The 25,938-nt window shown below is 52.0% G+C and overlaps 10 protein-coding genes across 12 annotated transcripts; 6 read left to right on the plus strand and 4 right to left on the minus strand.

The window, feature by feature from the left end:
- Positions 1–1,378: 1,378 nt before the first annotated feature.
- Positions 1,379–4,467, minus strand: J3458_021766 (uncharacterized protein). Of its 2 annotated transcripts, XM_066122730.1 has the most exons (4): positions 3,942–4,467; positions 3,724–3,777; positions 2,926–3,660; positions 1,379–2,861 (listed from the first exon to the last, which is right to left on the minus strand). In XM_066122730.1, exons 1-4 carry the CDS (start codon positions 3,946–3,948, stop codon positions 1,567–1,569), a joined length of 2,091 nt encoding a protein of 696 aa, XP_065972292.1. In that variant the 5' UTR covers positions 3,949–4,467; the 3' UTR covers positions 1,379–1,566. The 2 variants fall into 2 exon arrangements, with proteins under 2 accessions (XP_065972292.1, XP_065972291.1); XM_066122729.1 differs by lacking the exon at positions 3,942–4,467 and having other exon boundaries at positions 3,724–3,848.
- A 1,637-nt stretch (positions 4,468–6,104) lies between these two features.
- Positions 6,105–8,218, minus strand: J3458_021767 (uncharacterized protein). Of its 2 annotated transcripts, XM_007817502.2 has the most exons (2): positions 7,720–8,207; positions 6,105–7,647 (listed from the first exon to the last, which is right to left on the minus strand). In XM_007817502.2, the coding sequence occupies exons 1-2, from the start codon at positions 8,086–8,088 to the stop codon at positions 6,292–6,294; spliced, it is 1,725 nt and encodes a 574-aa protein (XP_007815693.2). In that variant the 5' UTR covers positions 8,089–8,207; the 3' UTR covers positions 6,105–6,291. The 2 variants fall into 2 exon arrangements, with proteins under 2 accessions (XP_007815693.2, XP_065972293.1); XM_066122731.1 differs by having other exon boundaries at positions 6,105–8,218.
- Positions 8,219–9,638: 1,420 nt separating this feature from the next.
- Positions 9,639–10,755, plus strand: J3458_021768 (uncharacterized protein; the record flags this gene model as incomplete). The annotated part of the gene is made up of 2 exons (XM_066122732.1): positions 9,639–9,823; positions 9,894–10,755. The coding sequence occupies 2 exons, from the start codon at positions 9,639–9,641 to the stop codon at positions 10,753–10,755; spliced, it is 1,047 nt and encodes a 348-aa protein (XP_065972294.1).
- Positions 10,756–15,026: 4,271 nt separating this feature from the next.
- On the plus strand, positions 15,027–15,383 carry J3458_021769 (uncharacterized protein; the record flags this gene model as incomplete). The annotated part of the gene is made up of 1 exon (XM_066122733.1): positions 15,027–15,383. One exon carries the CDS (start codon positions 15,027–15,029, stop codon positions 15,381–15,383), a length of 357 nt encoding a protein of 118 aa, XP_065972295.1.
- A 54-nt stretch (positions 15,384–15,437) lies between these two features.
- Positions 15,438–16,808, plus strand: J3458_021770 (uncharacterized protein; the record flags this gene model as incomplete). Its single annotated transcript, XM_066122734.1, has 3 exons — positions 15,438–15,564; positions 15,624–15,910; positions 15,993–16,808. The coding sequence occupies 3 exons, from the start codon at positions 15,438–15,440 to the stop codon at positions 16,806–16,808; spliced, it is 1,230 nt and encodes a 409-aa protein (XP_065972296.1).
- A 505-nt stretch (positions 16,809–17,313) lies between these two features.
- J3458_021771 (uncharacterized protein) lies at positions 17,314–18,426 on the plus strand (the record flags this gene model as incomplete). Its single annotated transcript, XM_007817505.2, has 2 exons — positions 17,314–18,138; positions 18,190–18,426. 2 exons carry the CDS (start codon positions 17,314–17,316, stop codon positions 18,424–18,426), a joined length of 1,062 nt encoding a protein of 353 aa, XP_007815696.2.
- A 559-nt stretch (positions 18,427–18,985) lies between these two features.
- J3458_021772 (uncharacterized protein) lies at positions 18,986–19,449 on the minus strand (the record flags this gene model as incomplete). The annotated part of the gene is made up of 1 exon (XM_066122735.1): positions 18,986–19,449. One exon carries the CDS (start codon positions 19,447–19,449, stop codon positions 19,066–19,068), a length of 384 nt encoding a protein of 127 aa, XP_065972297.1. The 3' UTR covers positions 18,986–19,065.
- A 116-nt stretch (positions 19,450–19,565) lies between these two features.
- J3458_021773 (uncharacterized protein) lies at positions 19,566–22,212 on the minus strand. The gene has a single exon (XM_007817506.2). The coding sequence runs from the start codon at positions 21,934–21,936 to the stop codon at positions 19,639–19,641; it is 2,298 nt and encodes a 765-aa protein (XP_007815697.2). The 5' UTR covers positions 21,937–22,212; the 3' UTR covers positions 19,566–19,638.
- A 1,781-nt stretch (positions 22,213–23,993) lies between these two features.
- On the plus strand, positions 23,994–24,329 carry J3458_021774 (uncharacterized protein; the record flags this gene model as incomplete). Its single annotated transcript, XM_066122736.1, has 1 exon — positions 23,994–24,329. One exon carries the CDS (start codon positions 23,994–23,996, stop codon positions 24,327–24,329), a length of 336 nt encoding a protein of 111 aa, XP_065972298.1.
- Positions 24,330–24,514: 185 nt separating this feature from the next.
- J3458_021775 (uncharacterized protein) lies at positions 24,515–25,932 on the plus strand (the record flags this gene model as incomplete). The annotated part of the gene is made up of 2 exons (XM_066122737.1): positions 24,515–24,890; positions 24,941–25,932. The coding sequence occupies 2 exons, from the start codon at positions 24,515–24,517 to the stop codon at positions 25,765–25,767; spliced, it is 1,203 nt and encodes a 400-aa protein (XP_065972299.1). The 3' UTR covers positions 25,768–25,932.
- Positions 25,933–25,938: the final 6 nt, after the last annotated feature.

Genomic DNA, 25,938 nt, shown 5'->3' on the forward strand with positions numbered 1-25,938 from the left:
ACGTGAGGCATTGACCGTTTTCGATTGCCCCAACATTTGGAAACCCCCCACGCTCTCTCCGCGCCCCAGATGCGCCCCCGGATCTGCCTGTATCTTGGAATTGGCGCTGTTCAAAGTTTGCCGCCCCCCCGAAGTGGCTTTTCTCCAGATCTCAAGAGGCGCCTCGGAATGTCACCCTGAACAATCCATTGATTCAATCGCTGCCCAGATCATCGCTGGGCTTTTCTGGCACCTATTGGTGGCTTTTTTTTCTATTTAAGCGCTTTTTATGCATGTATCAAGTAATTCTGCGGCAATGCTTAGCTTTGCTGTCCGTCGCATCTCCTCATCCCCTCATCTCCCAGCTGGGTAGTGACCTCCCGGCTATTGACCCATCACTTTCCAACCACCGACGCCACGCAACCTTCACGCAGACAGCTCAATAACCGACCGGGCCTGAACGCATTGACCAATGATTCATACATAATTCCATGCCAGCACGGCCAGCGGCTGTTTGGCGTGGCGACGGTCCAGGGTGGAATGGCTGCAACTCCACATTGTCTCCGAGGCCTGGACGCCAAGCTTCCAGGCTGGCAGAGGCGCATAGTACTAGAGTCTGGGGAAGAAGTGTTTTTGTATAGGAGTATCCGAGGCTCCCTGGTCCAACCAGCTGGCTGGCATCAAACCACCCGCCACCACATGATGCGAACAGGCGCCCGGCAGCTGATGAAGCGTCGCTGGACCAACATCAGCCCCCCACCTTATGGCATGATTGTTAGGGACTTGGGATGATCAATAATGTCGGTTACTGACGCGGTTGCTCCAAGTGACGCCATAGCTCTTCCTTAATTTTTACCTTGTACTCTATAGCTCTAGAGCGGCTATTGCTACATGGTGTTACGATGCTTCCTATAACGCAATTGCCATTGAACCTTTTCCTGCCCCGTGATGATCCGGGCGGCATTTGACCTTCTGAGAATACTAAGACCTATATCCGAGCCAAATACATTTATTTCTTATCACAGTTTGTCTCGCACGGCAATTGATTCCGTCTCTCGAGCTTAACATCTCACCATAACTGCCTCGCATTTGCCGTCTAACATCCTAATTCACGTAACGGCTTAGCAACGGCCAGTCAGCCTACGCCGCAACCCTACACAATGCCAAAGCCATCTCCTCGTCAAAAACAATAGCCGGCGTCTAGACACCCTCACAAGTCGCCAAATGCCGCCCCTCCGAACCTCAAAGCACACCCACATCCCAAAGGATGTGGAGCCTGTCTCTTTGAACTCAACCCCAAGCCAAGACTCTTGAAAACCGACCTTGACACATTCGTAGGCTCGGCGTTCTCGTCCTCCGACACAGAGCATGTCGATCAAGGCGCTGTATGAGAGCATCGGGGGTCACACATGGCGAGGGCATCGACGAAGAGGAGGCACATGGAATTGGAGAAAGTGAAAGGCGCATGCAATAGTTTGTAAGAAAAAAAAAAAGTTTGTGCAATCTAGTCATGTATGTTCTCATAGTCCTAACTCATAACGCATATCCCATAGCGACTGTCTTTACCAAGGAATAAAAGAAATGCAGCTAGAGCTTAATGGTGGGCAAGTCTGACATGTGTACCTTGGCAGCGCCGTACGGAATCAGTCTATACGTCTTCTTCTCTCCAATGCATTTTCTATCAGCCAGGGCCGGTGGCAAGTCCGGAATGGTATCCATGTACAAGTTCCAATTGATCTCGCACCCGTCCACAGTCACGTAATTAGGCGGCTGGCCGTACTCGAAGATGGGGTCAATCAACCCTTTATTGCGAGCGTCGCTGTACTTCAACGTACTAGGGTCAATGGCCACGTTCCAGGGCTGGGTGTTTTTGATGTAGTAGTCGCGGAGTTCTCTGTAGGGCAGGTAGTCCAGCCCTGGGCCCTTGGTATTGCCATAAGCGTGCGGGAAGGATGTGGTATTTGAATATCCAACGTCGAGGGCGTACAGCATGTTGCCGAAAAAGACGGCGACGCTGTCGCCGGGACGCGTCTCGGTACGGACGGCAGCGCTAATGGTGAACCTGACCTTGGAGCCTCCCGCCTTGATCGGAACCTTTTGCATGCCCTTGCCGGTGCCAGTGTTGGTGGTGGAAACCCCAGATGGTGACACAGCCGTGATGGTGTAGCCGGTCGCCCAGCCCGGAACACGGAGGTAGAGGTCGAATTCCCCCTTGGCGTCGATTCTATATACCAGGGTGTCTTCAAACGGGTATGCAGTGTCGCAGGTGATGGTGACGGGGGCCTTATTGACAGTGGTGACTACTTTGGTCGGGCTGAGAAGAGCATGACCGAGGCCATTTTCGCCGATTCTCACCCAGCTGTGCGAGACGAATTTGGGATATCCTTGTCCGTGGTTGACCGTGCAGCATGGGTAGATGGGCTCCATTCCAAACGTCGTCGCGAGGCCGCTGTTGGCAGTCGTGAATACGTTGGGCACGTGTCCGTCTTCCTTGGTTATGTTGATAGCCCACGGCTGATTTGGCTGCGCCATGTACTGGTGCGCCCATTTGCCGCGCGACCTCCTTCTCTCCTCTTCAGTGCCGTCATAGTGGTCGCCCGTCATCATGGCGGGAAAGGCATTGAATATGGTGCGCTCGGCTCTGTCCGCAAAGTCGTTGTCGCCGAGGATCTGGTAGAGATATGCCAAGGAGTAACTGGTTTCAACAGCCGTACACAATTCGCTGCCAGCATAAGGAGCCGAGGTGTGTTGGTGCTCGTCAGCAAGAATGGTCCCAGAAGCCGAACCGTAGTTGGCGAAGGTCCAATCTACGGCTTTATGTGTGATGTCAATCATGGCCTGGCTGCCATTAATGCGGTAAAGGACAGATGATGCCTTGAGACCTAGAGAGGGCCGAGTCAACATCACCAAAGTACCATCGGCCACAGCTGTAATTGATGTGCTCACCTTGTCCAACGTTTACGCCATGAATAAACGGGTGAGAGGAAGAATCTCCCGGATCAGCAGGCTTGACGTTGGCGTAGTAGGCGTCCCAATTGCGTGGGTTCTGGGAATAAAACATGTCCATGTTCTCCCACAGCACCGAGTCTTCTTCGGGGGACAATGGATGGTTCTCGAGGAGCCATTGAATAGTGATGATGAGATCGTGGATACGAACCTGGCCCCATGAGCAGTCCACATCGCGGTGGCACCTGGCAAATCCCTCGCTGTTGTTCTTCAGCATCTTGTTTGCCAAGGTCATGAAGCGACGCAGGCCGTCAACAACGGGCTTCTCCCATTTCGCCTTGTCCGCCTCGGCCAGCTGGATCAGACCCAGGAACATGGGAGTTCGTGCCCAGAAGTTCCTAAGGTCTCCAACCTCGGGGCCAATCCAGCCGTCATTGGCCTGGTGTCCAAGAACCTGTGTGGCGACCTGTTCTGCCTGTTCCTTGAGTCTGTGATTGTCAAGAGTGTAAGCCAGGGGCACGACGGAGTTGAACCAATACGGCAGCGCTTCATTGAGGTTGCTGTATTCGACACCACCGGTGCCTGGCGTGTTCAGCCAGCTGGACAAATTCACAAAGATGTAAAAGTCATGCTCATATCCAAACAGGCCATCAGCCATGGCGCGGCTCTCTCCCCACAACCAGCCGCTTGCCTTGATCTCTCCCAGTGGCAGCGGAGCATACTGCCATGGCTGGACTGTACAACAAAGCAGGCAGGTCAGTCAAAGGTGTCGATTCCTTGGAGGAGGGGGAAACTTACGAGATCTCGCGGATGATACTGCGCCAACGAGAGCGCTAAGAGGAAGCTGAGCGGCTATAAATCGTCTCGTCAACCGCATTGTCACCAAAAATTGCTGCTCGGGGGCAGGGAGAAACGGCTGCAACACAAGAAAAGTGACTTGCTTGACATGTTTCAACTCTCCAAGGAAGGATCATCATGGCCGCGGTGATCAACGACTTATATGAGGTGGCACTTACCGTCCATGGTTGCTCCCCCCCCCGCTTGAGACGTGCACTCTTTACCTGGTGCAAGTCACAATCCCAGTTCTGAGCCAAGAACATGCCGGTATGCGACCAAAACGACGACCTGGCAAGTAACACAAAAGGGCCGGGTGGTTGGAAATTACAGTCTCATGCGGCAATGAAGCGTGGAAAGGGAGGAATGCAACGAGTGCGCGAATGCACGTCGGCAAAGACCACCAGCGGTGTAACGGACCGAACAGTAAACACCTAGAGCTCCCAAATAAGTCAAGATGCAAAAACTAAGTCAAGGGTCGAGGCGTCGCGTGCGCGTGATGCACTTGGGTTTCCTCGGTGCAACCTCACGGGCCACGGATCGGGCTGAGGAGGAGGCAAAAGCGGTGTTTTAACTCGCCCCCTCAGGAAGTCGGCATGCAGGATTTTCGCCAACCATGTGTGCCAATGCAAGAATAGCTTTTTTGCTGCAAGTGCTCAAGTGTCTTTCTTGTCTTGGTGATCTGTTCATGCGGGGGAGAACCCTGTCCCCTGACCAAGACGGAGCGGGAGTGACCAAAAAACTGTGCCACTTGACCCGGCTCATCTCCACGATGCAAGGCTGGCCGACGGAGCCAATCACATCGAGACGGCCACGCGCGTAAATTAGACGGTTGGAAAGGGGGTTTCAAGTTTGTGAGACGCGCCATGACCAATGCCAGTACGGAGTAGAACGCCCGAGAAGGGAGAAGGGAAGGGAAAAAAAAAAGGGACAAGGAGCATGAGAAATTGAAACGCGGCGCCACGGGGGAAGGAGCGGCCCAGATTGCCGACGTCAACTTTGTGTGCATGTACTCCGCACCAAGTCTATAATATGATATATCTCTGTATGCAGTCACTCCATGTCCGTACCAAAAGACTCGACGAGCCAACACTGATCGCCGCTGGCCTGGCCTGGCCATGGCGCGCATCGGGCGATAGACTGGAGAAATAGACCGGTAGAACAGACAAATTCCCTCGCTCGCCCACACGGTACACGTGGCATCGCCATTTCCCAACGACGCTCGCTCCCCGACGTCGAGACAACGGGACATGCTGCCGTCCTGGGCTGCACGATGCGCAGCCTTGGACATCCCCGTGCAAGGTCCACGCAGGTCCAACATGTAATGGTAATGGTATGCAACAGTATGCACGGTAACCTTGCAAGCGGCATGGAGTGCAGTCACGGAGTCGCGGAGGCGCGGAGGTGCGGAGCACCAGCACGGGAATCACGGACTACAAGGACGGCGCAACAATGCAAGATCCAGGTGAGTAGGGGCGAGTTGGGGGAGAAATAAACTCGCGTCGCACCGTGCCACCCCAAACAACGGCAATTCCTTGTTCGCCGTGTCACATCTAAATTTGACGTCCGATCGAATCTTGGCGCCGCATGCTCTGTCCATGTAGACTGTTGATGGTGTGTGGTCGGTGCCACGTGCATCTCATTGTGATGCCATTGTTCTGATGATATTGCCTTCGGCCACCGGCCCGAGTCGTCCGACCTCTTTTCCCCTCCAGTCTTCTCGAGGGGGTGAAATCTGGACTGAGCGTAACCTGTACACCAGAGTTTCTGGGTGCATTCGAGAATCGACGACGGCAGCCTGACGCGGGGAAACCTGAACACCTTGAAGCACCTGACCTGTCGCGGATGGCCAAGGCTCAAATGATTCAAATAGGAAGTTCGAATCCTACACATGTTTGTTGAGGGGTCTCGATGGCATCATCTGCTCACCACCGACGCCCGAATCCCTGCACAAGTCAATACCGGAGCAAGTTGTCGGATTGCTGTCATTCCCGGGGCAGCACATGATGACTTCAAAGTTGTACTTTTCCCCTCCACCCTCGTGATGGCGTTTACATGGCTCGAGGGTTGATGCTGGATGCAGCGCCCAATATTCCAAGTTTATGCCTGTTTTAACCCTGGGCGGCAGTGCATGCTAGTTTGATCCGGACAGAACGGCGACTGCTAGAGTTGGATGACGTAGGCTGTGGATGTAGTTGCTCATAGTAGCTAAGGGATAGATGGCAAAGGTGCCTTTGGGGAATTCTGCTATGTTAGACTCAAATACAGCCATGCAATTAGCTTCGGCTCGCACCCAGGAATCCATGACCTGCAAAGTTTCGCTGCGTTGCTGAACACGACCAAAACTGTTTAGAAGCATATAATCATCCAGTCTAAAATCTATACTAGAATCGTTTGTCGACGTGAATCATAGATATCTGCCCTTCTGAAGAGCAGATGGATAACAAAACAACTTGGCTGTAATGAATACGATTAGGCTAGAAACTCTCATGCAAAGGCCCGGCTGGTGATGCAGGCTGGCACTAGCAGGCTCTACTGCTTCTCAGACCACGGAATACTGACGCCAAAATCCTCAGCGACCTTCATTGCCGAGACGACACATCCTTCCAAAAGAACCAAGCCATCCCAGCACCAAGAACCTACAATCCACACGTTGTCCTTTCCGTTCACCCACACATCCTCACTGCCATGTGCCGATGTGTCCTTGCCCATCACCCTTTGCACCATGCTTCTGCTCCGTGTGGTCCGTAATGTTCGAGTGAATTTCGAGGTGTGCAGGCTTCCTTTAGATTCTGCGATGCAAGCGGAAGGGCTTGTCCTGATAACCACTCCGCTGGGCAGGAAATGGAACGACTCGGAGCGGGCAGTGCCGCCATGGAAGGTGGTCCTGAATTCCATAATCTGGGCATCGCCGCCACGATAGGAGCATTCTCCGGACGGCGTTTGTCCCTCGCCGCGGACAAGGGATACGTCCCCAGAAAGCGGGGCGAGGATCGAGCTTGTGACGGGAGCCGTTGGGATCACACCCAGCGTGGATCTGGACGGGCTGAAAATGGTGGCAGCAACGTTTGGAGATACAGCGAGCACCACGCGATCAAATATCTCCTCCAAGGAAGAGGATCTTCCGTCCTCTGTCTGTTCCCAGCGCACGAGCATGCCTTGGTCCACTCGAATGACCTGGGTAACCCGTGCTCCCAGGCGAACGTTTTCGATTCCCCTGGATAGTGTCGATTGCACGCGGTTGACACCGCCCTGAGGAACAAATGTTTTTCGGAAAAAAGACCCCTTTACAAAATCAACAACATCACTTGCTGGGAAATCCATCATTTCAGCGTGGGAGCAACTACATATGATGCTCAGGACGGGGAGGAGATAATACACTGCGTATTGTCGTGGCAGTCGTATCCTTTGTAGATAATGGTGAAAAGTTTCAGAGTCGCTGGATGGCTTCGTATCAGAATCGACGTCCGAGTAATGCTCCGATTGACTCGTCCATGGCTGGAGAAGGAAGCAGGCCATGAAGAACCAGATGTGGCATATCGCCAGATAAAACGTTTGAAGGATCTGCCGCAGGGAGCTGTGCCAGAAATTTGGTGATAGCAGGAGAAGCTCGTGCAGCCTCCTGTTATAGACGAAGTAGGTGCCCGGTATCGTCTCTGCATTTCTTGGTTCGGGTGGTGGCTCATGTTGTGATGTCGTAGAGGCCTTCGTGTAGACCCAGATGAGGCGGATCCGTTGCAAGCCAATGCCTAGGTGCTCGTACATGCGAACAAGGTTGTTGTAGTAGCCTTTGCAAAAGCTGCGGGGTGGAACATCCACGCGCTCATTTTTGCCCGTCTTTGCATTGCTAAGCGTGATTGATGCGGCGTCGAGCGATAGCGTGTCTGCCTACGGGTTGTTAGTACTTCACCGGGACTATTCAATGGGAATGTTGCCATCGACATGGTCTGTACTCTGTACCTGTTCAAAAAGAGTCACGCCGTACCGCTTTCGCCCATCATGGTGGACAAGGTAGGCGGTCGTTAGCCCAGCTAATCCAGTCCCAATGATGGCGACGCGACTTCTACGACTCGAGGGATCTATCGCCTCGCCCTGCCGTTGCTTCTGGTTCATATTTCTATCATTCGCAAACTCGGTGTCAGTTGGTATGCAGTCGATGCCTCGCAAGCGTGCAGTCGTATATCGAAGGTGTCTCGGAGCGGCCGGGTTCTGTCTGCACTGCAGGGCAGAAGAAGGGATGAAGGATTGTGTAACTACTAACTCTCTTACTCCGTACTTGGGTAGTCCGCAAGACATCAATTCATCTAGAGGCGTTGGAGCTGTTGTCATGATCTGAAAGACGCCACTGGGTAACGTAATCTGGAGCTGGAGTTGGGATCTCAGGTTGTACGGCGACGCCGTTGTGTTCCAATATTGATTGCATCGTTACGACAACATCTACCCTGTGATAGTATATCATACCAGATAGCGAACCATGCACTATGAGGAGAGTTCTCCACTTTTAGTAGTGCAGCTGGCAGACCTTTGTTCGGGTCAACGTTGACGAGAGATGCCGACTACGATTTCGCCCCATAAAAGAGTGGCAAAAGCACGGGGTGCTATTGGACGAAGGCTGGGTCCTGGAAACCCCCTGCGGCACAATAGACATGCCGACCCGGGAGACGATGGAGCCATCGATGGCTGCGACGGGACCGCCCAGCAGCGGGCTTCAATTGGACGGGCTGCGACAGGCCGCTTTTGGTCGTCGTTTATTTTCACTTTTTCTTTTTTTTGGTACCTCTTCTTCAATTCAACATCTGCTACGGCCAACAATCCATCACGATGACTTCCCACATCGGCTCGACTGCCAAGAGCAGCACATGCAAAAGCTACGAGATATTATAATATAATAGGCGTCAGAGGCCAATCATGGTTAAATGCAAGGAACCAGGACGTGAGACCAGCCACAAACGCGGCTGCACTGCACTAGCCTGGCAAGAAGCCCAAACCGCCTCCATGTTAGAACCTAGAAGCGGCTACCAAGCCGGGCGGTCTGGGGCTTCCTATATATTGTCACTAACATCCAAGCTCGTCGGACGGAGCTCACCTGTAATTTAACTTGGCGGGCGCCAGCCAGCTGTCCGTCGTAATGATAGTGGCGACAGTAGCTTTGGTATATATTCAAATACTTGGACTTATTTCTTCTTTCCCGGTAACAGTGCGTCTTTACAATGTTGCAGTTATATACTCAAATGTTGTGTAGTCTTTTCTGAATCAGGAATTTTATATTCTTTCCCAGAGACATCCCTGGTTGTTTCGGTCCTAGTTGGCGGATAAACGCCACTTAAGTATAGCTTCTCGGACTCTGCGTCTAACTAACAAAGCTAGACTTCGCCCTTGGAACTTTGCTAGAGCATCCGGAGCTCAAACCGCCTTCCTTCCTTGCAAGCCAGGCCGTAGTTTAAATTTCGGTATGCACCTGCCCTCGGGACGTTCCGTGCCGTCGATAATGCTTAGCGCCATCTCATCATTGGACAAATTGTCAGGGAATTTGCTTACTGTGGGGGGAAGCATGCAGACCTCGCTGCCAATCAGCCCCGGAGAGTCGTCCCTTTATCGTACAACCCAACCCCTGTAAGTTTAGCCATGAGTGACCTGACAGGGAAGTTAGTGGGGGTTATCTACGGGGACTTTTCTGTTAACAGGAGCTCTTTTTATTTACATTAGTGGCTGTTAGTGATAAGAGATTTTATCGCGTTATGAGGCTTGCCGTATCTAGGCGCAACATCTTCCAAGTTTATACCTCGAATTTACGTTGTGTCCAAGACCCGCCTACGACATCTTACACAGCCGGCCTCAACCACTTGTTTGACAGCCCGGCTTGGGGCTACGTAGCAGACATGTCCAACTCCTTCTCACCAAGAGACTTTATACTCGGCATTGTTGTCGGCTTCCTCATCGCGGTTGCTCTTATATCCATCGGCACATTCACGTTACTCCGCACAAGCGACATCTACTCACTCGGGCACTGGAAACTGAACCTCAGGACCCCCTTTCGGTCAATGTGGATGAATTTAGGTTTCTGGTCAGACCACCAACTCGGCGTAATGGCTGCCCTCATTTTGTATACGGTGCAAAATTCTCACGCTGGCTAGGAAAACGGATGACGGAAAGCCGATAGAGCATTTTGACGAAGCGACGCACACCCTGTTGGAGCGGATCCTAGAAGTGGCGGGACTCTGTGCAAAAGACGACTCTCCGATCAAGAGTGATTCCGTTGCGGTGCTCGACCTGGGCTTTGGGTGCGGCGACCAGACCATCGCAATGGCTAAACTGATCCGCGCTGAGAAGAGGTCGCACTTCCGGTACGTGGGACTCACGCTGGATGAGGCGCAGCTTCGGACTGCGCGGAGGACAGTCGACAGAGCCCTTGCATTGGGCCATGACGGAGAGGCAGCCGGATTGTCCCAAGGCTCGTTCAGATTGTTCCGCGCAAATGCAGCCAAGCCCGAAACATGGAGTAGGACTATACGCTCGTCGGTGGATGCTTTGGCAGATGAGACCTTCTCTGAGCGCTGGCTCATGGCGCTGGATTGTCTGTATCACTTCTCACCTTCTAGGAAGCCCATCTTTAGCCTTGCGGGCAAGGCTTTAAACGCACATGTTATGGCTTTCGACTTGATTCTAGATGAAGAGGCATCGAGCTGGAACACCATGTTGGTGAGGCTTGTCGGGTTAGTCATGGGATGCCCCCTGTACACGTTTCTTACAGGGGCGCAGTACCGGGAGCAACTGATTGAGTGTGGTTACGACGGAGAACACATTGAGATTCGGGATATTTCGGATCATGTGTTTGCCGGCGTGTCCGGGTATCTGAAAAGACAGGAAGCTGCCCTAGGCCAGTATGGTATATCCCTGGGAGGCTACAAGTTGGCTGGGAGGCTGTTCGAGTGGTTTGATAGAACTAGAGTGGTGAAGGCAGCCATTGTGGTTGGGCGGACAAAGGGGACCAGCTGAGCACATTTGACATGTTCTTGAACAGAACGCCGTGTGTCCTGGTCAACACTTATGGCCGACTCCTTTTTGGGTCTATTTGAGGTGGAATGAGACAGGGACACTCTGTGGTCTTTGGTGGTGAACCGGCATTGTGCTCTTTTAGCACCTCCATTCTGTTTGTTGGATTCGGTTGAGCATTCGTGGCATGTTCCTCGGGTCGCATGACGTTAGGCACCCGAGGTCCTTTCAAGTCTCTTTCTGGTGTCCCTGACAGACCCGCGTGCTCCCAATCTTATGTCTGCGTCAGGATGCAATTCATGGAAATGGATGCCATATTGGATGCTTCCACAAGAGGGATGGAGCGTGGCGTAGCATACAGCATGCAATATATGCAGATAGCTCGACAGAAACCATGGCTGACACTCAACAGCTAGGAGGCAACACGCTGACGACCAGTTGTGCTCTCAGTACATACTATATGCAGCTTGTGCCTGATAGCCTGGGTCCCCCCCCTGCGCTCTTTCGTGCAGGTTTCCCGCGGCCTGTGCCGAGAGGTCTTAAGCCCAACTTGCCAAAGCTTTGAATCCTATTTCGAGGTTAGATTAGGAGAAGTAAATGTGGACGTGGTACGTTGCCGACCTGGTCATCATTTGAGTGGTGTGTGTAAAAGTAACTCTCCATCATCTTAGGACCGTCAGTGACAGATTGCCACGAAGGGGTAATCAAATTCCTCCCATATGGCTCTTAGCTATTCAAGAAGAAAGGTGCCAATTTCCATGTTACCACACAATATGCATGTTGATGAGCCTCCCATGATTGGCACCTACATCGTCCAGACGCTGTAATGGATTGTGAGTGTGGTGGAACATCTCTCTTGAAGGAAAGGTGCCTGTTGATCACTGCTAGCAGCAGTGAAAATCCATGCTGATGTAACGGCTCAGTTTAGACTACTTTTTCTCAAGCTGTGGTGGTTGAATTCTAATTGCCCAGTAGCTGCTTGTGTGGCCCGATGCAATGACATACACCATCTCGAGATATTTTCTATAGCGGATTCCCCAGATAATCCTTCATGATTTGATCGCTTCCCACGCAGCACACCACACTATCTGTCTCAAGTATTGAGACGCAATTAGAATGCCATAGTGTTTTCCGTCCTTATCGCTGCTCAGATTTGCTGAGTGACATAATTTCGACCTCAGTAATTATAAAACATGGTGAGCGTAAAGACAGTTTCCACTTAGTTGTGCTGAAAGTTACCCGTAGAGTGTCCGACGATGATGTCTTCGGTCTCAGCTGTAACTCACTTCATCAGGATGTATCCCCGATTATCCTCGTACTGGTTGACAAATGGCCTGGGCAGTGGCGCTGTGTCAGCATATGCAAGGGCCTGACAACTCAGTCACGAAAGGATCAGCGCAGCTGGGAAGCCAAGAGTATGGTTAAACGCTCGAGTGCTCCCGTCCGTGTACTATGCCTAAGCGACTATGCCGTGATCAAGGCGTCCGGCCCTCGAAACTACTGGCAGGCATACATATGTCGACCAGGTTTAGAGCTATTATAGCCATAATCCACACACCATCGACACTCAAGCTTCAGCGGACAAGGTCATCTGCCGCTTGCACGGAACTCAAAAATCTTGCAACAGCGATAACATGTCACGTGTGACGTAACAAACCCACAGCCAGAGACGCTTGCGGCTGCAACAGTGATCCCTTTAGAAAATTGGGAGTGAGATAATGGCGTCCACTTTGCCGTCCTTGCTCCAATCTCTGCGGAGCATTTCATCATTCAACTGTGCTTATAAAGGCGGGGATGTTCAACCAAGTTTTCCTGCTCCCAGGTGCTGCAAAGCTGAACAACTACAGCCGGGTCGCCCGTGACCATAGTTTTCTTCAAACGATGACGTCAACCGCAGTGGCGGGTTGGTTTCGTCTGGAGTCCAAACGTTTTGACAGCGTTGGCGCTCCACCTTCATGGCCAAAAATAGGTATTTCATATCTCGTTGTAAATTCACACCGTGGTTCGTTATGATTTTCTGGTATGGTAGCGTCGCGTTCAGATCAAACGGGGGTGTCCAAAACGCACTTGGTCCCTTTATACATTAGGCCTCGGATAGCCTGCAAATGGTTTCATGGTTGCGAGGGAATGTAATTTGTTCATTTCCCTAGATATTACCCAAACCCATAATCTGAGTTTCCACATAGAAGTTAGCCAGCCAGCATCGCAGGTATAGATCAGTGGACGTAGACCATCTGTTCAAGCGTTTCCTGCTACTGAGGGTAACACAGCTGTTGGTTTCATTGTGCCCAAGCAAATATGAAGTGTTGAACAACGCCTGCCTGTCCCTCCTTCATTACCTAGGTAGGCAAGGGTTGGCGTGATACACATGTTGGACTGTTGGACGGAGCCAATCATTTCCGGTGTCTGGTCTCAATCTGGGACGAGGAGGATGTAAAATGGTGTGGTGGGATGAACCGTAGTACAATCATTCCGTCCGTGAAATCACCCGTATCCAGGGGTAATAATGGCCAATTTGAGAATGAGCTGCGCCTCGTATCATCATATACCTGAGAGGGGTTGGAAAGGGGAGACATCTGGACCTTCATATGCTCGCTGGAAAGAGCGCATGGGTGTGGGTGGTCGGTCACTGGTGGCAGCCGGCCAGCATGGTCTGAACTCCGTGGTGGAAGGAGCGACTGAGTGGAGCAGGGAACAAACTTCCCTTGCTTCGCGGGTTCTCTTTTCCTTGTCCAATGCACCAGTCCAAGCCTTCTGGGATCTCCTTGGCAATGGACTTGCATACGAGGAGCGCTTTGTTCCATCTAGCCTGCGCCTCAATCAAGATGATGCGCCATGAGATTGCACTTCCCGGTTGTTCCACACTGACCTTGGGGCATGGCAACGGGACGATCTACGGAGTACTCTGTACACATTAGGTTGATGGAGTGCGCAGGTCCGCAACCCCAGGACCATGTCCTAGGCAACCCAGCGGCAAATGCGAATTGTGGTGAGTTTGACAAGACAATGGCGTTTCCCATTTCTTTTGCTGTATCTCTGGCGATAAAAGAGAAGCCTCCAAGTCGATTGGAATACGATATCGAGAAGCTTTTGTCCGAGTGGCGGGACGCGCGTCAAAGCCTAGGGCCCCAATTTGCCCCTTTTGCAGATCACGCCGCTCAGTGCTCTCTTCCGGTAAGTACATCTACAATAGATAGTGCTGCAAAAGACGCGACGATCTCATGCCTGTTCATCCGTGTCTAGTCTGGCGCTGGATCTTCGGGAGTGTTTGGGGTCTCATGCCGCGAAACAGTAGTCCGTATCCCTTGCGGAGTACTTTGTCGACGTCGCTGTGGAATCATTATGGATCAGTGGCTCCGTACGAGGCTCGTAAAACGGTGGCCATTGAATGCACTCGATACCGGACTCGGCGCTGCGGACGCAAACTAAAAAAAAAAAGAGAAGAAGAAGAGTAAGACAGGAAGGGGCGGACAAGACTGAGGTTGGCTGCTCAAGCGCTTCCAGGCGAAGTTGCAAAACACATTCTGGGCCACGGCAACCAGTGGTTGCGAGTCATCCGGGTTCATGCCAGACGGTCGCAACGCTTGCACAGCCAACATTCGAAGTCGCGGCCACACCCAACCCACTGGGGCATTACACTTGGCGCCATATGTGGTTGCATTCAGCCAATATAACTATATGCGTATAACGGCAAAACGTTGAGCCCAGACCCCACCATGGTATGGCCACCTGCGACGCATTCAGTATATTTCGCAAAGAAGGCTTGCCTGCGATGGAGACAACAGCCTCCAGTCCACTGAACAACTCGAGCGGGTGCCCTGCTCCTGTCAATCGGCGCTCCATGTTGACCCAACAGTGGACTATTCGCTAAAAACAGCAGCTCACAAGCATCACCAGACTGGACCAGACCAGACCAGACCAGTTGACCCCAGTGCCGTTGGCATGTGGCGGTTACAGGGGGGTGGGCCCCCCTGTCACTCAACTGGAGATGGGCCACTGTTGCTCCATGGTCGACGAATGCGAATCTACGGGCCCCTGAGCCTGTGCCTGGCCTAGGATAACTTAAACGTTGAGCTTCCTTGCACAAAGCTGCAGAAAGCCGCCATTCAGAATGCGCCTTTGTCCCCGCTCCCCTGCAAACCCAGCCATCAAAGGCATTGCATCTGGCCGTTGATGCCCTTTTTGCATGTCCATGTCTATTATATGCATGCTCCGGTGTACCGGACAATAGCACCTTATACTGTGCCGTGCAATAAGGACATGTAGCATCTTTGATGTTTCCGCCTTCCTGCTCCTTTTATCCTGCCTCCTTGCCGCCACCCGCCACCACCCGCCACCACCCCCAACCTACTGCCAAACCCGTCGACCAACAAACTGTTTGGTTCACCACCAACCATCAACCGCCAACCGCCAACCACCAACTCAAGTCGCTTCTCTTGCAGCCACTAGACCAGTTGGCATTTATCAGGTTGCTGGCATCCGCTCCCCCAGCATTTCAGTCCGGGTTTTGTTTTCTTCGTCCCCGTTTCGCGTCGGAAAAAGCTTCCTCTCCGCTTCTTGCCAACTGCCCAGTGTGGTTGTGCGGGGAATTCTTCTTTTTTCCACAACTCTTCGGCGCTCGTAGACGATAGTTGATCTTTTACTTTGATGCCCAGAGCAACACCGTCACAGTCACCCGAGCAATCATGTCATTTGCAAAAAAATTAGACCGAGCCGTCCAATGGGCCGGCGAGAAGATGGGCTCAGAGGCCAAAACTGCACACTCGGATGAGTTCCAGAGGCTAGAAGCTGAAATGGCACTTCGCCAAGAAGGTTCGCTTTCCTGATACATCTTGCTCCTGGTTTCGTGTGAATCTAATACAAGTCCATAGGAATGGAAAGCCTACAAAAGGCGACTACGGCATATTCGAAATGGATCTCTCGTCGATGTGATGCGTCTGAGGACAAGAGTCGATCCCCTCCGACCGCTGTGCTTGGCCGTGCCATGGTAGCACATGGCAATGATTTTGAACCGGAGTCGGAGTTTGGCAATCACCTTGTGGCTGTTGGCCGTGCCAATGAGCGGATTGCAAACCTTCACAGTAACTACTCCGAGGACGTCAATGCCAACTGGCTACACCACTTGGATCGAAACATCGCCATGATGAAAGAGTTTCAGGTAACGGCCCACCAGCTTTGTACTTATTGATGCCATCACAGGGTTGTGTGCAGGAGATGTTGCTAACAGTCTGGATTATCAGGTGGCTCGCAAGAAGCTAGAGAGCCGACGTCTTGCTTATGATACCAGTGTTGCCAAAATGCACAAGGCTAAACGCGATGATTTCCGTATCGAGGAAGAAATGCGTGTCAGTAGAACCAAGTTTGATGATGCTAGTGAGGACGTTATGCGTCGCATGCAGGATGTTCAAGACACGGAGGCGGAGTCGATTGGTGCCCTAAACTCATTTTTGGAAGCTCAACTCAATTATCACGAAAGAGCCGCCGAGGAACTTCGTCGTATCCGCCAGTCACTAGTAGACGGCGGCCGAGCAAACTCCCCCTCACTTGACGAAATTCGTATCTCCCGAACCCGCTCTTCTACCTCGACATCTTGGCACAAAACAAGACAAGTCTCTTCGGAGCAATTGAGCCCCGCCGAGAGACTACCTATTCGTCGCTTGGCAAGCTCCCAGGCTGCCCAGCCGCCGCCGCCTCTTCCGGCACCTTCCCAAGATCCGCGCCAATCGTTGGTTCGCGCAACTACCATTGGTGAACGAACACCATTGGCATCTGCGGGAACTAGGATGCCGTCTTTATCCCGCACTGCAACCGACAGGACTTCACATACTAGTCCTTCCGAGGATGTTTTTAGAGATGATGAATCTACTGGCAGCGGAGATGGAAGCGCTGGATGGGGCAATCGTAGTACGAGTTCTGCTACCAGCTATGACAGCTCGTCTCGAATGACAAGTGGCCACGAAGTCAAGAAGGCGCCGCCTCCACCACCACCCGTGAATAGAGCAAAGAAGCCGCCTCCACCACCCGTACCGGCTCGCCGCGCTCATTTGGGATATTAAAGGACCTGCGCCGGGCGCCGGTTTCTTCTGGACCATACTGCAGCAGCTTGATGCTGAATGAGCATGGATACAATGAAAAGTGGGAAGTATTAGAGGTTCAATGTATACCATACTATTGCAGATGCCCAGGACGGGCCTATGAGAAATGACCCAGTTCATAGTTTATTGTTACCATTTGTTGTTGTGGCCAGTTTGGCACCTTTCTGAGGTTGTGATTATGAGCAATGTCAAGTGAATGCTAGCCTGGAATGCCACGCCAACGCAAGTAGGTCGCGTTGAATGTAGCATTGGAGACGGGTTACACTTTGCTTGACGTGGTTGACAAAGCGCGAAACCGGCGCCGAGTCACGTGGAAGCTAGCTTTCGAAGCTCCCTCATGTTTTAGCTCCATTCCAGAGTACGACCTGCAACCTTGCGCCAATCGTGCGAATAGCTTCGGCGGACCGCGCCATTTCCCAACGCGAACAACTCTGCGCACTTCAGCACTGGCTTGGAATATACAGCCATGGCTACCGAAGACGAGCGGTACCGGCAATCGAGCCAGTTTCGACTATGGTCGTTCTCACCAGCTACCTTGCAGGAGCTGCGGGAGAAGACGAATTCATTGGCGAAACAACAAATCACTCCTCGCATAGATCCTGTTCCTGAATTCCTTACCTCTGATGAAGAAGCCCAACTGGTCAAATTTTTTACCATTGAACTCATCCGAGCGGCGCAATTCTGTGAATTGCCGACCGAGATTCGATCAACCGCAGCCATGTTTCTCCGACGATTCTACATTACGAACTCAGTCATGACCTACCCACCGACCGAACTATTGAAAACTTCTTTATTCTTCGGTTGTAAAGCAGAGGGTTTCTATATCAGGCTAGCGAAATTGGCTGAAAAGTTTCCCAACACGACAAGCGAACAGATCCTAGCTGGGGAATATTTACTATGTCAAGGAATTCGGTTCGCGTTCGATGTTCGGCACCCTTTTCGAGCCCTCGAAGGCGCTATATTGCAACTTAGAATACGTATTCCAGAAGAGGAAACGAGAATAAATAATGCGCACGCGCGGGCCAGGGAGGTCCTCAAGTTCAGCGCGCTGGTTACGGATGTGTATTTCCATTTTACGCCCAGCCAAATCATGCTGGCGTCGCTGCTCATGGTGGATCCAGGGCTTGTCGATATCCTTTGCCCCAGACCAGCAGAGGGCGGCGACTCGAATGGGGACAAGGCCGGCGGCATGCACAGTGATATCTATGACAGGATCATGACTACCATTGAGAGCTGCCGAGCCATGCTCGAGGACGAGCCTCCAGAGAGAATGACGGAATACTGGGGCACAGTAAGATTCCAACTGAGACACTTGATATTGCACTTTACTAATATAAAATAGCCGGAGATTGTCAAGTCGATGAAACCACTGCGAAAGAAGTTGCAACGATGTCGAGATCCAGACAGAGCTGATCTTGTGGCCCTGCAACGAGCGCGACGAGAACAAGCTGTGGTGAAGCCGAGGAAGCCGAGTACTACGAATGATGGCGCCGTTTTTGGCGATGCCGAGTCTAGAGATCCAAAGCGCCGGAAAGTTGATAACGCAGATGACATGTTTGGTCCTGCGTTGGGGCAATAATGCCGATGACAAAAATTGGTTGCTATGCAGCTACAATCTCACCATTGTGAATCAAAACAAAACAAGCAGGGAAGTAGGACATAGCACAGCTGCCCATCGCGGCTGCGCCGTTCCCAAAAAACACCGACGCCAGCGCCCAGGTTGGGAGACCAAACTGTTCACGCTGAAACGCCACAGTTGCTGCGTTTCCAGCCTATGGAGTGTACAGCACTGGAAACTCCGGTATAGCATGCTTGATGGTCACGATCACAGCTTGGCGTCACGACCCTGACTCTCGCCCGTGCCATACAGCAACGACTAGAATGGGGGCCACGAACCACTTCGGACGGGTGATGATATCTGAATCAGCTCGTCTTGCGTTGCCGGTGGAAGGCTGCATCACAGTTGTAATGTATGCAGGACTGCTCAATGCAAGTTCCTTGTAAACGGGCATGAGTAGCACACACGCCGCTGTGGTTTGGCGCTGCCACGTGGAGTTGCGCAACAACACCCGAGTTGACAGACGTGCAACGTACAAAATTAAAATTAGCCATCTAGGTAGATGAATGAGAATCTTCTACTCGTATCGTGTGCATATGGGGGATATACAGGATCAGTACGTGCCAAAAATGAAAAAAAAAAAAGCACACCACCCCAGCCTCAACACCAAACGCCACCACGTCCTCTGCCGCCGGGCCCCTCTGCACACTGCCCCCCCTGACCACGAGTCTCCGCCCCCTCATCCAGCCCAACGACACAATCCTCTCGCACAGCTCCCTCCGCAAAACAGGCTGGATCCCCGGACACGCGGAAGCCCTCATCTCCGCCACTCTCAACGTGCTGACGGCCGGGGGAGCGCTCGTCGTGCCCACGCACACGGGCGACAACTCCGGACCCGGCGGGACGGGAGGACCCGGCCGTGCCCGAGGCGCTGAGGACGTGGCTTGGTGCGTCGTTGAATCGGATATGATTTCGAGGACATTGGGAATCCATGGAGAGCGAGGTCGAAGTGGTTCGAGGCAAAGTCGGCGCAGCGGGTTGCATGGTGTTTTCGTCACCCGCGGCCGTCAAGTTTGCTGAGAAGTGGATGTCTACACATACAAAATCAAGAGAATAAGAGACTGATGTGAGATATGTATAAATGTGAATGCGGCCCTAACAACCTAATCCTATGCCATGTGTGTTACAAAAAAAGAAATGCATGTAATCTGCTGCATTCGCAATCTCGTAATGCTACTCCAGGCGGCCAAGGAAACTCAAAAGACGCTTCTTTCCAATCACTCCAACCACCTTGGCCGTGTCTTCATCGACAACTACCAAGTGACTCAGGCCCAGTTTGCCAAACATTTCTACCGCATACTCTAGAGGCGCCCCTGTTGAAATGTTCAAGGAACTGCGGTCTACTAATCGCTCGAAACTGTCGTTTGCGAAACTGATCAAATCATTTCCTTCCAGCTCCTGTTGTCCGATTAAATGCAACACAGGGGCAATGTTGCTTTCTGGAATATAGCCGATGCAGATCCCCTGCTCGTTCACAATAATCAATCCAATGTCAAACATTCCTCCGGACGAGAGCCCGTTCAGTTTCGTTCGAAGGCTGGATATCATGATTTGGTTGTTGGGCTCCGTGCGCAGAACAATTTGTTCCATGACTCTTTTGGGAGGCATCAAGACATCTAAATCCGGAGATTCTTCACCATCCTTTAAAGCTCTCAATTTGACAACAGCTTGCTCCGAGTCCAGAAACGGGTGGCCCATGACGTGCTGAGACAAATCGTAAACCCCGTCTGCACTGATGGAGTCTGCAACCCACTTTGCCGTGAGAATGGCGACCATGAAAGGTGGAATGAAGTTGACTTCACCTGTGAGTTCAAACATGATGACTGCCAAACTCACAGTCATTCTGCTGACGCCGGCAAGAAATGCAGCCGACCCAACCATGGCGAAGATGCCAGGTGAGATGCCTGGGAAGAGCTGGCCGACCATTCTGCCGAATAGCGCGCCAGCATCCAGCGCAGGGATAATGATGCCAGATGGTACTTTACAGCCAAAGGTAATGATTGTTAATGTGAGTTTAATAAATGTACCCGAAATGAGCCATGCGTAGTATAAGCCTTTTCCATGCATCTTTGCCTCTTGTTCGCAAATCCAATCTTCCTTGATGTCGTTGCAGTCAACCAATAGACGTTCCATGATGATGTCTCCCGTCTCACGGATGAGGGGGTTGGGATACTGTAGAACAGCCGTGATGAAGACGACGATACAGACTTCTACAACCGGGCTGTTCTTGATCCAGGGCTGCTTTCGAAATGTCTTGGACCACAAGAAATTCGTGCTGCAGAAGACGCCACCGAATACTCCACCACAGATGCCCAGAAAGATGAAGACAAAGTAATGAGTGACATCGTAATCAACGCCGTATTTGGTCTCAAACAGCACCAGTTTTCCGGTCCCCGTAGGGTCCAGAGCTTTAAGTGTGGCAGCAGCCACGAGAGAACACAGAAATGATCTCCAAAGCACACGCCGTGGGAAGTAGGTGCTGATTTCTTCGTAACTGAAAAGAACACCGCCAATGGGCGCACCGAAGGCGACAGACAGGCCGGCGGAACAAGCCACGCTAAGCATTTCTCTCATCTTGCGCTGGTTTTGTGCATATTTGGGTACATGCTTCGCAACCAGGTGTCCTACGCATGTTGAGATGTGGACAAAGGGACCCTCCTTGCCCAGACACATTCCGGTAGCCACCGCAAAGGTTGCACCGATGGCTTTGACGGCGAGCACTTTGAACGTCAGGTAATGTGGGATAACGAAGCCGCAGAGTATTGTCTTGATCTCGGGTATTCCGCTCCCGGCGGCCATGTACAGTATCTTGCCTTGTGGCCGTTGGACGGGTTGTGCGTCCTGGTTATCGTTCTTGTCATTATTGTCAGCAACATTCAGGTCGACAACCGGTGGCAAGGGCATCTTTGTTGTCGTGGTGACACCGGCGGCAATGACACCGAATAGCAGGGCAAATGCGACGTATATCAGGTATGCCGAAGGGAAGCTTTTTGACCACGGTTTCCAAGTTGTGCAGTCTTCATCAGCAGCGCAGCAGGCTCGCCGATTCTGCCAAATGTTTGAAGTGCAATAGCCGTCTTTCCAACCCGCGACGGTCTCAACGCTGACATCGACAACAAATGCAACACAGGCGGTTATGAGGCCAATGAGGAAGGCTGCCACCCAACCGGATGCTGAATCCCAAGCTTTGGCTATTCGCACCCATGTTGTATTTACCCGTCGAACGTTGGCGTCTCGTATGCCGTGCCGCGTGTTGTCTTTGACCAAGTCATGAAGCCAGTCAATAGTAGCATAGTCCTTGTAGGGTGTGTCGTCGCCGTCGTAGGTTGAGTGTAGGGCCAGATGGTGGTTGAGGTTACGAGAGGAGCGCAGTGACTCTACGTCGCGGTCATGGCTGGCATGGAGGAGCGGCGTTGTCTCTGACAGATGCGGTTCTGTGTTGTCATACTGCTCATTACTGATGCTGGCCATGGCGAAAGGTTCGGTCAGGCCAGAGACGACAGGCTTTACTATGCAAAGGCCTCAGATGTTGAATGTTGGGCGGTGCCAGCAGAGGGATGTGTAGGAAGGACTGACTGTACAGGTCAAAGGATGGCGAGGAAGAGTAGAGCTTCGCCAAGCACGGACAAACAACATTTGAACGCAGAGTCTGCGACGCAGTGCGCACAACAAAACATTAGGAGCAGGAAAGACCAGTGGACATTGCAAATGTCGAATAAATGGCACGCAGGCACCTGAGGAGTGCCAGCCGGAGATCTGGAGAAGTTTAGATTTGTATGCCTGCGACTACATCATAGGCAACTTGGTGGGTAACCCCAGATGGCAACTCGGGATGTTGTGCACCACGAGACTGCCCATGCTCGCTGTATGATCACAGCTTGAGGCCAAGCGGTCGACTGGCATTGACCTTCTCGGCGCGGCAGGCGCGACGGCCGTCACATCCCTCAACAGCCAGCACTTGACATCTGGAGCTTTGGCCGCCCTGGGCCACCCTGACGATGGCTGCATGTGCCAACGTCGCTTGACGTCATGGGAGCCATCGGCGCTGTCTCGGGGGTGATGATGATTTTTTTGTTCATCTTTGTGGGGAGGTTTTCGGTCATCTGATGCCGTGAAACGAGTGCACCAACCACGAAACCGCCGAGGGTCTGCCAGCGGTTGATGCCTTTGCAAGGTCTGACTGAGGTGGACTGAAAAGGCGTGACAGAAGGATCACGGGAATCATTGGGCGGATTGGACATGCCAGATTAAGGGTTCAAAGTCTGATCTTAGATCTCGGCCAGGGTCCAGGGGACATGTCTTGTGTCCCTTTGAATGTGCGGAGGTGCGTTTGGTGTACCGAACCAGGATGCGACCCAATACCTACTAAGTACCTAGGTACCTAGGTACTTGGAGGTGAGAAAACTCACATGTAAGTACACTTAATTCATTTAAGGAAAAAATGGTATAAAAAGTGCCTTTTTTAGAAAAATACTACTCAATAAACCCGCCCACCAAGTTTACTCTGTTACTAAAGATTAATCTATTTCTTGAAATAAAAAGGTGGATTAAAGAATATAGATTCATCATAAACTTTCAAGTTTAAAAAGTGAATAAACTCAAATAACTGAAGAATCTTTGACTATGAGGGTCATGACTCAAAGTACCCTCAAGGTTCTATAGAAAATGGGGCCGATTCACCAAACGCACCTCCGCACATTCAAAGGGATGGTCTACGCAGCAGTACTACCAGACATGTATACGCAAGTACCCCCACACACATGTACATTAAGTACCCCGAGGTGGCACTGTCTGGGTGACGTATACTTTTTTGCTTCTCCTTTTTGCAATAAAAGTCACGTTTCAACCACGCAAGCCTCTCCCTCCACTTCTGCCATGGACGTTGTGGTAAGTGAATCAAGAAACAACAGCCACTCCCGTGGTTTCTTGTACAACTCTTGTGAGTGGACATGTGGTGATATATATTGACAGCAGTAAACCATCATCTCGCGTCAATTCATCCTGGAGCATCTTGACTGGAATGTCTGCCGGAGTTGCCGCCAAGGTCCGCTGTCTCTGATCAATGTGCTTTGACGCCTTGAAGTGCAACTTCGGCTGTGATTTTCGTTGATGAGGGATCGATGGATGACAGCTGCCCCTTCATGGCTTTCGCCAGTCGACTGCTCTGCGCCCAAATACCCATCATCAAATTTTTACATGACCGGGAAGCTACGAGAATAACAATGTGTTGCTGGCTCATGGCGGTACTAGGGAGCCATGGCCCGGCCATTTGTCCTTCATCCCGGGGTCCCTTGTTTATCATGGCCAGTATGCGTAATCGTGTGCCAAGTTCAACTTGCGTCTAATTATAAACTTAGTAACAAGTACATAGATCAAGCCTCGAAAGCAGTTGGCAGCTGAAACACTATTCCACGCCACGATCGACAGTATACTGCCACGGGTATGTTGCTGTTGAATCCCCATAACCTCCATGCCCACGGACCTGTTCTCTCACCAACCAGCCGCGTCCTTTTTCGCCACATAGGAAGATGCTCGGTCGGGAACCACCACTTTCCGACATTGCCAAGACTTCAAAGCCCCAGAATTCATCGTGCGGCTACTACTACAACAGCATCCCCAGCGGTTTTTCAAGCCGGATCGAACACCCCCCACATGCCGACGCAAGTGCCAAGGCGCCGGACTTGCAAATTGACAATACAGAGGATGTGATTGGCCCGCCCTTGGCTTGTAAACTCTTACATGAACTACTCGGGACGCGTACGCTGTCGCTCATTCTCATGGGAATAGAGTTATTTTGGCTCCTTAATTTAGCCGGGTCGTGGATACTACACTACGAGAGAAGGCCGCGTATCCTACGAAACTAGAAGATCTCCGGTCTCCGGACTGACCATGGCTACAGCTGGAGGTTGATGACGAGTCCAGCTAATCCGCTCCGCTGGGGATTACCTATAATAAGGGCGACAGAAACCTTTGAGTTGATTCAAAAAAGTCTTGGGATACATGTTCACTGTCAACTGATACTTGTTAGTTAAACTGAATTTTTCTCACCATGCATTTCCAAGCGCTTGCATCGTCTATACTTCTTCTCTCCAGCGTGGCTGTGGCACACCCTGGGCATGACCTCACCGACGAGATTCTTGAGAGACGATCTTTCAAAAATTCCGTCCGCCATGCCTCACTTAGCCACTGTGCCGAGAAACTGAAGGCGCGCGGGGTCCAATCTCGCAACCTGGAGCGAAGAGCAGCAGCAGCTGCCATGGCTCGCCTTTCCCGTCGTGTTTCCAGGAGAGATACGGACTCGGTACTCGGCGAGTCGCACAACAAGACCAGCCTCGGCTATTCTGAAACACCAGCGTCTCGGAAATCTTTTCTGGGAATGCCTCGTGCGTACTTACACCAGAAGTTACCCAAGGTCCATACTGTAGGTTAGCTCCCTCCGCGCCGCGCACATTTCTGAACTAACCGTCGGCGCAAGATGTGGGCGGAGAACGGATCAGAAAGAACGTCACTGAAGGCCAAGCCGGAGTGGACATAGCCCTGGACTACCAGGTCATTGACGTTGACACGTGTGATCCCGTGCCAAACGTCTACGTTGAGATCTGGCACTGCAACTCCACCGGTGTCTATTCCGGCGTTGTCGCCAACGGCAACGGGGACTCATCCGACGAGACCAACATCAACAACACCTTTCTACGAGGCATACAAAAGACAGACTCGGACGGTGTTGCCCAGTTTGACTCGCTGTTTCCCGGGCACTACACCGGTCGGGCGACGCACATCCACGTCATGGTGCATACCAACGCAACCGAGCTGTCGAATCAAACACTGGGCAATCAAGTCTATGCCAGCCACGTAGGACAGGCCTTTTTCGACCAAGATCTGATTACCGCTGTCGAAAAGGTCGAGCCATATGCCTCCAATTCGCAGCCATTCACCCAGAACTCGGACGATAGTATTCTGACCGAAGAGGCTGATACGACTGATCCGCTGATGGCCTACACATTGTTGGGAGACAGTGTCGCCGACGGTCTTTTTGCCTGGCTGGCATTTGGCATCAACACATCCTATGTAAACGAAGTTCAGCCTGCGTCCTTCTATTACGAGTCGGGCGGCGTTGAAAACCCCAATTCTCAGTTCGGGGGTCCTGGGGGGAATGGAAGCGGCCGGCCTGGGGCAAGCAATGGCACGGGCACCTCGGGAGGGATTTCCTCGCCCACCGCCATCAGTATGGGAAATAGGTACACCATTGGCGCTGTGACCTTCTCCTTGGTAGGACTCATGCTGCCTCTGCTCTGGCTCTAGCGGCTTGTTGCGTGAGCTGCTTTGGTGGCGGCGCCCGTGAAGAAATCGCCGCTTATGGAGCTATAAATTGTAGGACACTGCCACCATCTGTCTCTTAGATTTCGACGAGTTGCTACTAAACGTCAAGCTTGGGTGAGCGAGAAACCTGAAATCTTGACAGGGCATGGAATG

The sequence above is a fragment of the Metarhizium acridum genome (genome assembly GCF_019434415.1).
Source record: "Metarhizium acridum strain ARSEF 324 chromosome Unknown scaffold_586, whole genome shotgun sequence".
NCBI classification, from domain to species: domain Eukaryota; kingdom Fungi; phylum Ascomycota; class Sordariomycetes; order Hypocreales; family Clavicipitaceae; genus Metarhizium; species Metarhizium acridum.

Coding starts and splice junctions, on each gene's coding strand:
- J3458_021766 (XM_066122729.1), bottom strand. CDS start 3,802: ATGCGGTTGACGAGACGATTTATAGCCGCTCAGCTTCCTCTTAGCGCT. Junction 3,661..3,723: donor AGTATCATCCGCGAGATCTC/GTAAGTTTCCCC, acceptor TTTGTTGTACAG/TCCAGCCATGGCAGTATGCT. Junction 2,862..2,925: donor TGGCGTAAACGTTGGACAAG/GTGAGCACATCA, acceptor GGCCCTCTCTAG/GTCTCAAGGCATCATCTGTC.
- J3458_021767 (XM_007817502.2), bottom strand. CDS start 8,088: ATGACAACAGCTCCAACGCCTCTAGATGAATTGATGTCTTGCGGACTA. Junction 7,648..7,719: donor GCGTGACTCTTTTTGAACAG/GTACAGAGTACA, acceptor AACAACCCGTAG/GCAGACACGCTATCGCTCGA.
- J3458_021773 (XM_007817506.2), bottom strand. CDS start 21,936: ATGGCCAGCATCAGTAATGAGCAGTATGACAACACAGAACCGCATCTG.